This window comes from Rhopalosiphum padi, chromosome 4 (genome assembly GCF_020882245.1).
Source record: "Rhopalosiphum padi isolate XX-2018 chromosome 4, ASM2088224v1, whole genome shotgun sequence".
NCBI classification, from domain to species: domain Eukaryota; kingdom Metazoa; phylum Arthropoda; class Insecta; order Hemiptera; family Aphididae; genus Rhopalosiphum; species Rhopalosiphum padi.
This window is the reverse complement of record NC_083600.1, coordinates 1,366,586-1,382,215: the sequence shown is the minus strand read 5'-3', so window position 1 is coordinate 1,382,215 and position 15,630 is coordinate 1,366,586. Positions and strand designations below refer to the sequence as shown.

The 15,630-nt window shown below is 25.1% G+C and overlaps 1 protein-coding gene across 3 annotated transcripts in view; it reads left to right on the top strand.

Annotated features, from left to right (window-relative positions):
• The window catches only part of LOC132930723 (transmembrane channel-like protein), a 62,849-nt gene that overhangs the window by 9,941 nt on the left and 37,278 nt on the right, over positions 1-15,630 (top strand). For 2 of the 3 annotated variants that reach the window (XM_060996750.1, XM_060996749.1), the window contains exons 2-3: positions 12,418-12,544; positions 13,470-13,650. In XM_060996750.1, the coding sequence (XP_060852733.1) occupies positions 12,418-12,544; positions 13,470-13,650 (308 nt within the window). Of the gene's footprint in view, positions 1-10,241; positions 10,338-12,417; positions 12,545-13,469; positions 13,651-15,630 lie in introns of those variants that run through there. The other variant, XM_060996751.1, reaches the window with a different exon arrangement.

Genomic DNA, 15,630 nt, shown 5'->3' with positions numbered 1-15,630 from the left:
AAATTTGATTTTTTGTATCAAAATATTAGGGGTAATAATCTGCTTTGGAGATGAAATTAAAATGTATATTATCGTACAAAAAAGCCAAAAAATAAACTTATAAAAACGTTAGAATAAATTGTTAAATAATGAGTGCCTTATGTTAAATAAATCACCACATGTAATTGTTATGATTTTTGTATTTTACAGTTTACAATATTTTAGTAAAAAATATGCTAACTGTACTTCAATTTTCTAAAATATTGGGTAGAGGTTTAGAGTATATTATGAATATATTTTTTATTTTGAAGGTGAGGTTCATGAATTATAATGCTATTATATATATACTTCACATTTTGATTAAATGTATTTGTTTTTAATAAATAAAATAGTAACAATACTTGTATGTAGGATTTTTATAAATAAACAATAATATTGTGTTTATGTTATAGGTGGTAGCTTTATTATACCTATAGTATTATATGTATTACTTTTTTACACTATAATCAATGTTTTAATTAAAATTATTTTTCTTATTTATTTAAGTTTAATTATTCATGAAGTATAACGCAATCGAAATATAGTTACTGTAACGCTATCTAACATCATACTTGTTTTTACGAATATTACGATAGCCCAGAATTTAGTTTATGGTTTTATAATAAAATAATTGCGTTCTTAGCATTTTATTGAGAGGTATATTATTTAAATGGATTAATAAACAATGCCGATTTAAAAATATTTTACATCTAAATTCTGTAGAATTTGTTTTATTTACGTTGATGAAATTGTGATGACTTTACGTATCTATAGTCATACGTAATATATTTTATCATTGTACAAGTTTGATTCTGGATTCACATAATAGATCACGCAATACTATACATAGTACGTATAATAATATATTTTATTATATTTAAAGAGTAGGTATACAGTTACCATTTAATACTAATATGCACGACGTCATCAAATGTATGTAATAATATAATAATAGGAGCATGTTAATTTTTGTTATTTTTGTTAGAAAATAAAATAAATGATAAACTATTATATGAAAAGCAATGTTTACCAAAACTAAGAAATAGTAAAGATTTTGTAAAAAAAAAAGTTATACTTATATAACTTCATATTTTATTTTAATAGTTCAAAATAATCTTATTTTATTATTCATACGTATATACATCATATAATTTATAAGATAAACAAATTGCATGTTTAAGAATAGTATTTTAATTTTAACTGACTGTTAGAGTTCGATGAACAATATTTGGTATACAAAAAAAATGGTTTTTTGAAGAAAATAAAAATACTTTTTGCAGCTTATAATCATCATATCGATAGTTTCTTAATTTTATATTAAATTGTAAAATATTATTCTACTTTATTTACAAGAAATTTACAAAAAAAAAAATAATAATAACTTTAAGATAATATAAAAGCCAAATTTTAAAGCTTTTTACACGTTACATATGCATATTATATAATTTAATTAAATGTTTTGATGAATTTTGACATTTTAAAAACATTTTGTATTTTAATTTGAATTTAGAGTAAAAATACAAATATAATAATATATATAATTTATAAATATGTATTCAAATGTAGGTATTCTGGTAGTCCCCAGAAATATATTATTGTGACTTTGAATTTTTTAAATTTTATTATATTTAAAATTTGAATAACTATATTAATATTTAATAATTATTATTTTTCATGAAATAAATTATTTTGAAAATAGTATTTTATTTATAAATATAAAGTTTTAAACAAATTTATAATTTATTTTTACTCATACTTTTAATTATTATAATATTCATTTTTAGTTTTAATATTGTTAATTTGACAGTTAACGCGATCATTAATTAATATTTGCATCTAAAGTTTATCGATTTCATTAGTTGACCTTATGCTAAAAATACTTTAAAACTAATAAAGTAAAGAAATAAAAATAATCAAGTAAAGAAATACACGGTTCAAAATATAGTACTGCGTCGTGTCGCCGTGATCTATATATAAATAAATTTGAAAAATTGATGGCGGTGATGGAAACGATTATAATTATGTCGATTAAGAGATTTAAATTTTCTGGTGAAATTCATTTTTTTATTACGGTTATAAACGATATGACTTGAGGAACGGTGCCTTGAGAAATTCTTAGCTCAAAAACGGTGCCGTGAGCCAAAAAAGTTTGGGTACCGCTGTGACATAGAACATATTGTAATAAAAGGTTGTTTATATTACTATGTCAGTTTACACCCACTTATAAAAAGAATAATAATTGGGATTTTTTTGGATTATATAAACCGGACAATATTGTAAAGAAAACAATTTTGAATGAAAACGCACATGCATATTTGGTTTCCCATAAAAACTGTAGAATATGGAATGCAAGTTCAAAATTACCTGAATATTGTATTACAAGATCGCTTCAATACAAACTTTTGAAGTTCATTCGATCATACGAGTATATGATCATACAGAAAGATTGAAATTTACAAAAATATTTTGCAATGTAAAAAAACATTGGGTAATTTTATTTTTACCGATAAAAAAATAGCATTGTATTATTTTGCAAATACTTCTTGTTACTAAAGACCAGTTAGTCATTACATGGGTAATAAATAATGATAAAACGTACATATTACGTTATTGACTATCGACGCAGTGAAGAACTCTGTACCTGTAGTTACTACGTCCAACCTGTAATAACATATTATTGTCAATTGTCATACCTGTCTAATTTAGTTAATAAACGGGAATATTCCAATAGTTTTGATAAAGAATGTAATAAGTACCTAGTATTTTTCGTTTGTTAAGACCGCGGTATAGGTGAAAGCAGTGACTACGCGTATAGAGTGATAATGAATGTCAAAGACGGTAGAGATAGTGCCACATTTTTTTGAAATTATTTATAAATATAATGTCTAATGGTTGGTTGCACATAAAACATCCAATATTTATTTTATTGATTCGATAATTTACTGGCTCCATAAGGCTTATCGGTTTTTTAAAATATTTTATCGATGCGGGTAAATAATAAAAATCATTGCACAAATCATTTTTTATATATTATTATATTATATTATATATTTATTATATTTGTGAATATAAAATTATATGCAAATTTAAATTTAATTCAAAAATAATAAAAAACAAAGATCTCATTATTATGTTGATAAACTTTCATTAATTTTATTTTATTGAACCGATAAAACTTATTGGACCAAAATCGGGACTATAAATTAATGAATCAATAGTGATCAACGGTCGATAACTTATTGATTCAATAAGGTATTACGGCTTTGTGCAACGTATTTTAATTTTTATCGATTCAATAACTCAATTTATTGAACCAATTTAGTTTTGAAAATTACCCTGAATAATTAATAAAATCTTAATTCGTGGTATCACTGGTAACCACTAGTAGTTAAATTTACAACCGTGGTCTATGCTTATTTAGTTTTGAATATTTTCATTTTGTATTTCTTTAGTGATATTAATTTATAAAATAACAATCATAATCCTGCGATATAGAGTAATAGCTACATGATATGTCATTATGTTATGTGATTATATTACAAAAATAAGTCCTCGAATATCGCGTCTCAAATTACACACTCTAATAAATTGAAGCTTATATTTCAAATATTTTCTATAATACAGTAGTGAGATTTACGATAAAAATAACTGAGTGCGTTTCATTTATAGAGAACACTGCATTTAATTAGTGACTACAAGTGGTAAATTAGGTAACCATATTATAAATTATTATACAATTCGATACCGCCTTAATTGGAAATATGTCTATAACGCTGAATTATTAATTAAATATATGTATTAGAATACTAAATTTATGTAAATGATAAATATTATGTTAAACACTTCAAAACAAAATGTGGAGTAAAATTGTATTTGTAATACAAATTTGTAATAAATAACTAATAATTCAAAATCCAATTTTATTACTACCCGTATGGGCAGTTTGGTATTATTATAATATTTTTATTATTATTATTATTTAATATATTTACTATGTTATATTATTTAGAGTGTATATTTTTGGAGATTTAGATTATTATTCATTGTAATTGTGCTCCATAAAATTCAATACAAGGTTGTCGTTAATTAATTTATCATTTTAGTACAAGTGTCACACGTTACTAATAACTAGTTTATCTAACTGTGTATATATGTGGGGGAAAATCGATCAATAATTTTTACTCATAAAAGGTTATGTGAGTTATTATAAGTACAACATGTACACTAAAAAAAAAAAAACAAAATCGTCAACATGAAAAATATTGATAATACAAGTTTGATTAAAAAAAAGAACAAAATAAAAAAAAACAAATCATAGTAGGGTTAAAAAATTTGCATATAAAGCTTAAAATTGTGATCGATAATTTTGTTATATAAAATTTAATTAAAAATTCAGAGAACTCGTTTAACTGTAAAGTAGATTTCAAATGTAGGCACCTCGTAATTAATAAATCATTCTAGAAAGTAAAAACAATTTTAACAATTTTGAGCTGATTCTGTGTCAGATTCTATCACCAAGAAAATTTAAAAATATATTTGTATTCATATGAGTAATTAATTTTTTTATTAGTAATACGAATGATTGAACTAATTTTTGCCAAAACTATCCCAAATATTACATATTATTATTATTGTTTATATGTCAATAATCGATAGTGAAGTACCATAGAATAGTGCTAATAGGTTCATGAAATAAATAGCTTAAAATTAGTTTAAATACCTTGAATATTTCATTTTTCATAAAAAGCAAAAACTATAACTAATGAAAAATGTTGTGTATTTGTGATAAATATTTTATAAATTACAGAAATCTTATTAAAATTGTTAAAGAAATAATCATTTAAATAGCCATATTTATCAAAACTTTGATCTTAAAAATATTGAGTATAAATAAATATTATTTGTATATTTGATATTTAAAATTGGTTTAATTCTAATCTTGTTGACTAATTGTGAGGAACATTTTATTATATTTTAAATCCCAGCAATTATACATTTAAAATATAAATATAAATAGTTGAAAAAGCCAAATATTTTCAAAATTATATCATACATAGAAAACGCAGATAAAAAATTTAGATTTTAGTTTCAATTATTACATGTTTTGTTCGCTGTTTAACATAGTTAATATATATAGGTACTGAAATTGTGAATATTTAAAATAATCGATCTTTTTAGTTTATTAGTTAGTAATATTTGATTTTATTCTTTTTATTCGACAAAAATATAATGCCAGAATGCATACATCGATTGTTATATTATGATAAGACATCAAATAAAATATAGAGTTGATTATATACGGCGTTTTGTATATGTACTATTATATAGGTAATATAATACACTATTAATGAAATAAACCTAACCTAACTTGTAAATATAATATATTAATATTGTATTCTCACGATTCTAATAGTATGAAGTACAATTCATGGGTTCTAACACTTTACATGTTTCGTACACATTAGTATTTCATTGAGTTTTATATCACTTTGAATAATACAAAATATAATTTTAACGTATAGTAAAGCAATAAACGCAATTATTTAAATTATTATCGATACGATAAGATGAAATGCCATCATTCAGTTAGGGGAACAGAGGGTAAAACCGACTGAAAAAATGAAAACCTTCATAATTATTCGGATTTTAAGATATACTTAATCTATTTGTACAGTTGTATCAAGTAACTTCTTGTTTACAATATTTAGTTGTAATACACTGAATATCGATTTTATTTATTTTTTAATAAGCCATTAACATTTTTTATCATTTTATCGATTTTGCCCTGATAGCGGTATCATTTTCTAATTTACTTCATATATTTCAACAGCTCTCGAATAACTAACATTATTATGAAGAACATCTTGAACAGCACTTCTTAAATTATCCACACACCAATTTTGCCGAGTAGTTTTTCTAATATAATTTCGAACCATTATTAAAAGTTATATTAATTAAAGTATTAGGTAATTAAAATACGAAAGTAATATTTTCAAGCTGTATTTATTTATAATTAATTAAATAGGTTCATCTATAAGACTATAACCAAACATAAACTAAATTGATATTAATAAGTAGAAATAAAGTAATACTAATAAACAATCGATTTTGCCCCATCGGTTTTTTCCCAAAGCGTTTTATTTATAAAATTGTTGTTTACTGATACAATCTTGTAGATAAAAATAGATTATTGAGTGCAAAACAATCTTTACAAGTTGTAGATTCATACTAAATGTGTACGATACTTGTAGTACAGCTGTATCATAGTTAAATCTTAAATTCAAAATATATAAATATAGTAATAATTACCTTCAAAATGATCATCTTTTAAATAATAATTAAAATAACAACGTTGCTGTAGATGTTAACAGTGATACCAACATTTTTCAGGATAAGGAATAATATAAATTTAAAACTGATAATTTTCATCCATACAATAATGCGTAATAAGCTATATCGGTTTTACCCCAGTATTCGTTTTGCCCCGTGTTCCCCTACTTTTCTTGGTGAAAAACTCAAGTTATATGTATATAATCTCTTCAGTCGATAAGTAACTTTTAATGCACTACAAACGATCAATACCAAATTATTATTATTACAATTTACAGTACTCAAAAAAATTAATTTAATTTATTTTTTTAAGGATAAAAATGTCGAGTGTATATTGTACTATATATTGTAGTTTGTTGCATAATGAAATAATGTATGAATAGATTGTGGTAGCAATCTGTTCATACCAGAATAATGTCAATTTTGTAAATATATGTACGTTTAGGTCATTGTGTCAAGTTTTGTTTGTGACATATCAAGAATAAATAACAATTAATCTTAATCATACTGATTTAGACGAAGAGCAAATTGGACATTTTCAGTAGGTATGATAATATTTTATAAAACTGTTGGTTGAATTAGAAATCGTTTTTTTTCGTTATTACTTGTCTTATGATTGATTTTTATTTAATTCTATCAATACGATTGCGTATCCATTATATTTTACGGTCTATTAAACAAAATCATTACCACATCCCAAAAATAATCGTTATTATTAATATTAGATATAGATACCTATATAGCTCCCAAGCCTATAATATATCTTAGTTGTCAAATACCTATAATTACTTTATTTCATTTGTATTTTTAACAATATTATATTAGCTATACCAAATTATAATAAATTTGATAATTTTTACTTTAATAATTGAATCTCAATTAAAAAAATTAAAAATGTCTTGAATATTGAACAAAAAGATATTTATAAATAGCCAATTGTGTTATACTCTAAATTTAATATAAATTATAATATTAATAACAATAATGTATAAGTCAGAAAAATTTATTTTTATGAAAATCCGTTGTTATTTTTACAAAACAATCCACTTTCATGTTTATATTACAATATACCACGTAATTTATAGGTATATGTTTTATGCAGAGTCATGTTGTACCTACGTCCTAAATTATTAAACTAAAAATGAAAGAATAAAATATATTAAATTACATATTGAAATTCATTTTTTTTAAACATTTATTACGATTTTAATGCATGCATTGTTGATTTCTAATTTTTTTTTACGCTATATAGTACCTATAATTTGTATATTTTAATAATATTGGATTAAATTAAATTTTAATACCAATATCAAAGGAAGTAGTGTTCCACACACAACATGTTTCGTCTACCACTATGACATTAATTTGCTCATATGACACACCCATGACCTACAATACTGCATATTATTATGTTTTAAAATTATGTTATAGTATTATACTTGGTTCCTCTTAATTGGAAGTTATAGCTCCACGTGACCACGTGCCATGTATGTATTGTCATGTTATTTACTGAAGCGTTTAACACTATCTATATTGTCATCATGATATATATTGTTAATCAAAAAATTTATGTATAATAATGAATATGATATAAATTATAAATTTTAATAATATATAATATGTTACAAAATAGCTGAAATAAAAATGATTTTGTTTTTTTTACAACTTGAACTTTAATGGATTATGTTTTTTAGACTACATCAAGCTCATACATGTTTATTATATACAATGGTTTAAATATCATATGGAGTTTAAAGTATTTGGACCGTCTTTATCTTCAGACCAGTATTATATTATATTATGAGTAGAGCGATAGATGTACGTATTGGTATCCAATGAGGTATTTATGGTTTTTGATGTACGTTACATCTAGTTTCAGAACTTCAATTTATAATAACAACAGATGTTTCTGGAAAAAACTATTATTTAGTTAATAATTTAAGAGTATTAAAATTAAAAAATTTACAATAATTTTAAAAACAATCTAGAAAATATAATAAAAAATGATTGAAAAACATAAATATTTACACAACGACGTTACGACTAAATTAATATATTATTTTTTTAAATTTTTTGTTTTGTTTAAATTCAATCTTAGATATTAGAGTATTGACTATTTAATATATTTTTGTAACAAAAATGTATTCATATTAATATACTCTATACTCATAAGCGTGTACAGATCTTCTAAGCAGGGGAGGCAAGACTCCAAGCCCCTCCTCCCGATTTTGATGTGAAGCAATTATAATTTAAATAAATTCTCACACAAAATCAAGTATATGGTTTTATTAAACCATGGTATTGTTCTATTGGGTTAAGAGTTAGGTTAAACATAAAATTACCAAAAGATTTTTCAATAATTCATTTTTAACACGTTATAATAATAATATCTTTAACGATCAAGAAGACATAATAAAAAATAATTGGGAATATATAATGAAATCAATTAATAAATAAGAATATGTAATTTGAACAACTTTTAAAATAGGTAATATATTTTATTAAAGTTCAATATACGTCGTTTAGCGTTAGGGTATAATGTTTTAAAAATATCTATTACTTCTTCATAAATTTAAAATGTGTATTTTGTTTTGTTTTAATATTGTTTAATATTTAATATTTTCAAATAGCATAGGTACCAGTATACCAATATTGAATATTTGAACATATTATTATTTAAATATTATCATAAATTGGTAGGTATTATTGTATAATATAAGATCCTGGGGAAGCGGAAAATCCCGCAGGGGAGGCAGCTTCCTCCTCTGCCTCCCCTGTGCGCAGGCGCTTATGTCTATACTATGTAATTTTGACAAAAATCTATTCAACCTACCAAATTGAGAAAATTATAATAATAATATGAATGTAACACAGTATAAACTATCCATAGAAATCTGATAATTATTATTTTTAATATATAATGATTTTAAATTGAATTCAAATTAAATCTATACGTTACACTATATTACAGTGACTTATTATTCATAAGTGAAATAAAATGATGAATCATAACCATGAGTTTACAAAATTGGTAGCATGCTCGTATAGATTATATATTTATTCACGTTTAAACTTAAAATCTGTTCCAATAACTTACTATTTGCAATGGTGTAAGGGAAGGTCGGTGAAAGGGTAATGTTATTTTAAACACTATTTACTTACCATACATTTAGCAAAATAAATACCTAAAAACCACATATTATTATAAATCATACATGCAATACCTATATTATTATTAAAAAAATATATATATTTAGGTTATAACCTTACAAATATAAATTATAAGTCACATTTCCACACTTAAGATATACAAAACTATTTATAACTGGTAAACTGAAATACAAATATTAATGGCTAATTCAATAAAATACGTGTATTGTGTAACACTTGTACGTATTAATTAATTAATTAATTTTTTATTTGCCTAAATTATAGTTGTGTACACTTGGAAAAAAAGTTCACAGACAGCTTATTATCCTACCTCGCGTGCACGATATAAATAACCTACTCAAAGATGAGGTACACTCAAAACGCTCTATATAATGAAGAATAAGTTCTCGGTTGTTTTGAATCACTTATGATTCCTACACTAGTTAAATTATGTTTTTTATTGTTATTAATTTTTAATTACATTTATAAGAAAAATTACTGGTTTCGTAGTATAATCTAAAGCCACGATATTGATTATGGGCTATTGAAAAAAGGCAAAACTGTTGCTTTCACCCTATCACTCGATTTGTAAAGGATCGCGTGAGAAGTCGGCTGTACAAATTAATGTATGTCGTCGTTGTCACTATTCCCATAATATAGCCCTTTGTTGTTATTATCGTGGGTGTGGCATGACCATCGTACTATACGAGTATGACTACTTTTTTATTTCTACTGTGATTGTAGTCGACGCTAGACTTATCCCTATAATGTCTAGATCTATCTGTTAACAAAGTTTTATGGAATTCAAAAAAGAAGAAAAAAAGGACATGCCATAAAACGTAAGTATACTTGCAAATTTAGTTATGCTGTTGCACAATGTTATGATAATATAAGGATACCTATTCAAATGGAGTATTATGATCAGAATAATTTGGGATAAAGTTTTTAAATAGATGTACGGGCTTTGCCTTAAACTTTATAATTGTATATTTGTTTTTGTTATTGTTAAAATCAGTTAGTGTGGTGTTACGATGGTAATATATCACTGAGGATTAATATTAACGGGAAGAGAAGACGTTTTCTGTATTGGACCCATATTATTAATAATAGTAACTGAACACGTATATTGGTTGGTACTGCCATCATATTTGAACAATAATTTTAACGTAATAATATGTCATACCCTATATTAAAAGTCCCATAAAATAAAGAAGCAACATAAAATAAATCATAACTGTAATACCCATTTGAAAAATTCACATTATATATTTTTAAGTTTAGTTTTTCTTAATAGCTATTAATTTTACATGTCTATGTTTTTTTTAAATATTTATATTTTGTTATATTATGATAATATTATATGCAATAAATATTTTATGGTTGATTTGTAATAAGTTTAATTTGAATTAAAAATATTAATTTTCACAGTTTCGGCATTAAATTGTTGACCAACAATAATTTTAAATTATTGAAATCAAAAATAATATGAACTTGAAATTACTTTAATATTGCATTTTAATTTTCGTATACGACATTTATTTTTTTGTGAATCGTAGACTGTAGTTAATCTTTTGGCAGCGCGATTGTTAGTTATTAGAATACGATTTACCTACGGGAATTATATGGCATAATATTACATATGAAATATAAAAAAGACGTTTAGTATATTACTTATTAATTCATTATATTCATATAATTTTTACATATTATAAAATGCTCAAAATTTCTTCATAGCCCCCTATTATATTAGCCCCCTATTATATTCAAACATTTTATCTTTGTATCTATAATGTTAATAAATTATAAACTATAATACTTTTTCGAATTTATATATCGTTTTATATTCAACATTTTTGAGAAAATCTTGCCCTTAACAATTTACAGTAAAAAGAAAAGGGTCCTCATTTTAAAAATAAAGTAGTTTGTATCGCCACAGGACTTTACCCGCAGTGATATAGACATTGAGAATTCAAACAGGACGACCCAAAAATATAATATATTTTAAGAACATCGGCCGACGTTTACGACGGATTTCTTTTCGTTCAGTCGACAATCAGATATTATATTGATAGCCATATAATATAGCCAGACGGGCACGTCCTCTGTTCGGTGTTAATTTTTTCAGTCGACCAGCAGTGTGTACACATAATATTTTACGCACATATAATACAGCATGTACATATTCCGGAAATCCGTAATGCTATACCGACACAGCATTCACATCCGCGGTGTTGTTCGAACGTCACGGAGTCGATTGTCGTTTTTATATACGCACACGTGCAAAATGATAAATTACTACACCGCGTCCTTACTACGGCTCACGGAATTCCATCAGGACGAGCCGCTGATTGTGTTGGCGAAATCTAAAAACGACACAAATTCCAGGTGGCGGTGGTTGCGTAATAATAATAATTTTACTGTTGCGCCATGTAACGTTTAATTAACCCTGGCGGGAGGCATAGTGGGGGATGATGGACGGTAAGGGTTCTCCAGGTCGAAGGTGACAGGGTTCGTCGGGATGGTGTCACGGGGAGGTGGTGTTTAATCTGCTTAATGGTGGCACAACAACCGTCAATTATTATACTGTGTCGGCGAGACGTTGCACGCGATTTCGCCCGAAACGAACTCGCGCGGTATCCCTTGGCCGAACGACGTTTCACGCACGTCGTTTTGTATATTATTACATAACTTATAAGCATTGTACATTTAATAATAATAATAATAATAATTATTATTATTATATGTATATTGTACAAGTTATAAACACATACATACACACACACTTATACATACTGTGTGACAGTAAATATTATAATACCATGTCATCATTTAAACATTTTGAGATTTAGTTCGCTTTGAAGTAATATGAACTATGCACGACTACATATATATTATGACTGTAATGATTGAAAATTACAGGGGATAACGTCACCGGGTCCACGTGATTCGTCGACAGCAGAATTGTTTTTTGACGACGACATGAGTATTAGCAGAGGACATTCGGTAGAAAAGGTTCGGTTTTCAGCCAGCCGGGCGCATTCGGACGGTACGTAGCATTAGTACTCGTATATAACGATTTATACAAATGTTACGGGCAATGTGAATTATTGGGCAACCATACATTGGGAAATTTTACCCGTTCGGTGTACTGTGACCCATATAAATTCTGAAGTAGGATGTAGACTGTATAATTAAAAATATAAATAAATGAACAAAACCCTTTAATCAAATATTTATCTTTGTCCGCAATTTGTATTACATTTTTAAAAGTACATAATATTATTTTAACTATAATGCTATGATTAAATAAAACAATTTAATAATTAAATAAATATTAAATATGAACATAGTAAAACATTTTCACCAGTATATCTGTAGTAAGACAATGCGATTATTAAGACTAACATAATAATAAAGACTCAGAATCTATAACAACTAGGTTATTGGCTGTTTATAATTTATATTGTATAGCTAATGAGGTAAGTAAAATATATTATTAATAATAATACATCAAAACATAAGATTATTTCATGTAACGTGCAATAATTAGGTAGAGTGTAATAAATATGTTTTTCATTAAAAAATGTAATATCCAGAATTTTAAAACATGTACTTAATTTAAAATTACACAATGAACGAACTTATTTGGGTGTTATAGTTACTTGAACGATAATGACGCACATAAATTAGAGTATACATTACCTGGTCAATATTAGGATAACGAAAATAGTACACACTACTCCAACGAAAGTAGTACATTGCCCGTAATTGATGTAAACTTCAGTTAATATCGTCTTAATATTTTAAGCACCATGTTCAATTTGATAAATATTATTGATATAGACTTTGTAGTATTATTAATTAATCAGCTATTTAAGACGTATTGTTAAAATTGTATTGAAATGTAATATTGTAGACATACACTTTGTATTAATAATAATATATATTTTCATTAATTGGCTTTTCTTTAGAAAACGATGAGGATTATTCAGCTAGTGTAAATGCGATACTCCATAAGCGGCTTAGTGTTAGGAAAGGCAAACACCTAAAGCAACGAAGATCGTCTTCTCCCGTGTCTTCGATGCTACCCGATGACGCTAGTTTAATATCGGATCGAAGAAGATCGTCGGCTTTTACAACCAGCTCTGGAGAGTGAGTTGCATAGCGTTAATATAAACTACAAAAATATAACGAATGATTATAAGATTATAAATTATAATTCATTAAATCAAATTCGTAAGATAAATCTTTAAATTCATAGATTGAATCATTAAATGAATTGTCCTAGGTATTCTCATAATAATTAAATGTTAGGACTGACTCAATTAATAAAACTGAGTGACTTTGTTTCTAGTAATATAAAAGTTTCTTCCGGGGTTCCTCAAGGGAGCCATTTGTTTCCACTTATATTTTTATTTTTTAATATTCATTAATAATAATGACTCTGCAAAGTGTTTTAAATCGTGTAAATATGGAACTTTCTTGAAAATTGTTGCTCATTTTGATACAGAAAACGATACTATTTCTCTATAACAGCAGCTAAATAGATTTCTCTGAGTGGAGTGTTTAAGAAGGTCTATCTAATAATGTCTCTAAAATGCGTATTTCATTTCATTAATTCAGGAGTTGATAAAGGAGATCAATTAGTTCGAATTAAAACATAGGTGGCACTTTATTGAAATAAGTAACTACTACTCATAATCATCATGTCTGTAGATATTTCTTTTGATGCTCATATTGAAGTAACCTATAACAAATGATTACGTGTAACGAGCTTATTAAACAAAATTGCAAAAAATGTAATAAGCCAATTTGATTAAACGTGTTCTATAGTTCCTTAGTTAGATCTATTTTAAAATTTGACACAATTATTTGAAATCCCAAAAAACAAGGTTCAATCGCTAAATTATAAAAAACTAAAAGAATGTTTCTTGAATAAGTCTTGTATTTGTTGAACCACATCTCTTTAGTAATAACTATTATCCGAATAGTCTGATTTATCGGCTTATCGCTATTTTATAATCGAGTAATAAAATTAAGGATTTTGAGTTTTTATTTATCAATTATATTTAATTTTAAAACCACTAATGTATGAATTATGTACCTTTTTATAGCTTTATTATTTAATTTGTTACTATATGTATGTCGTATGTGTATTAATTGTATACCCTTAATCTTACTCTTTAGGGTGTAATTTTTTATATAAAAAAAAAATTTTATAATTTAAATAATTTTTATAAGTTTTAATTAATTTATAAATCAAATTTAATGCATTTGAAATACAATGTCTATGATTATTTGGCTGTTATAATATTGAGAAATAAGAGTAGAAGTAAAAACAATCTAAAAAAAACATTAACGCTTAATACTGATAACTGCAATATAATATATTAATTACCTACCTGTATTATCTGAGAGCAGATGATCGTTATTTGATAAAATATTTAATTTCCTCAGCAAGATAAAACTGTTTAAACAATTTAATGTTTGTATTTTCTATGACATAAAAAATTAAGATATATCTATTGACGTGTAAAAAATACGATAACAACTTTTGTTTGAATTTTGTGTTAAATATATTCAACAGAAAATTAAAATGAGATTTGATAGTTTAGCGTTTTATATATTGTGGATATTGTAAAGAAATCAGAGAAGAAACTTTTTGCAGTACTTGGAATGTTTTACTTATTTATCATTTTCACGAGACGAAAATATAAAATCTGTTAAAATATTTACCTCAGTTATATGTTTCAATCAAAATTCTTGAAAATCAGAGTTAGTATTCTTTGTATGGGTTTGAAAAAGTCATCGGGTCCTTATTTAGCCAACTATCAAAATATATTTACTGCAGTATTTCTTTATTAATCATAATTAGACAGTCAAAATACGGTTTAAATGATGATATATTTTAAATTTAAAACTATGTATACTATTACTCAATATAATTAGTTTAATAAGTTAATTTTAAAATATAGTGTCTCAAATTATTTTTAAGTATTTTAAGTATTTATTAAAAGTCAAAAATAATTATTAAATGATTTATCAACTAAATATTTCTGATTTACAAAATGTATAATACCTAAGTGCATTTTACGATGACAAATATTTTTATCTAGAATCTTGACATTTATA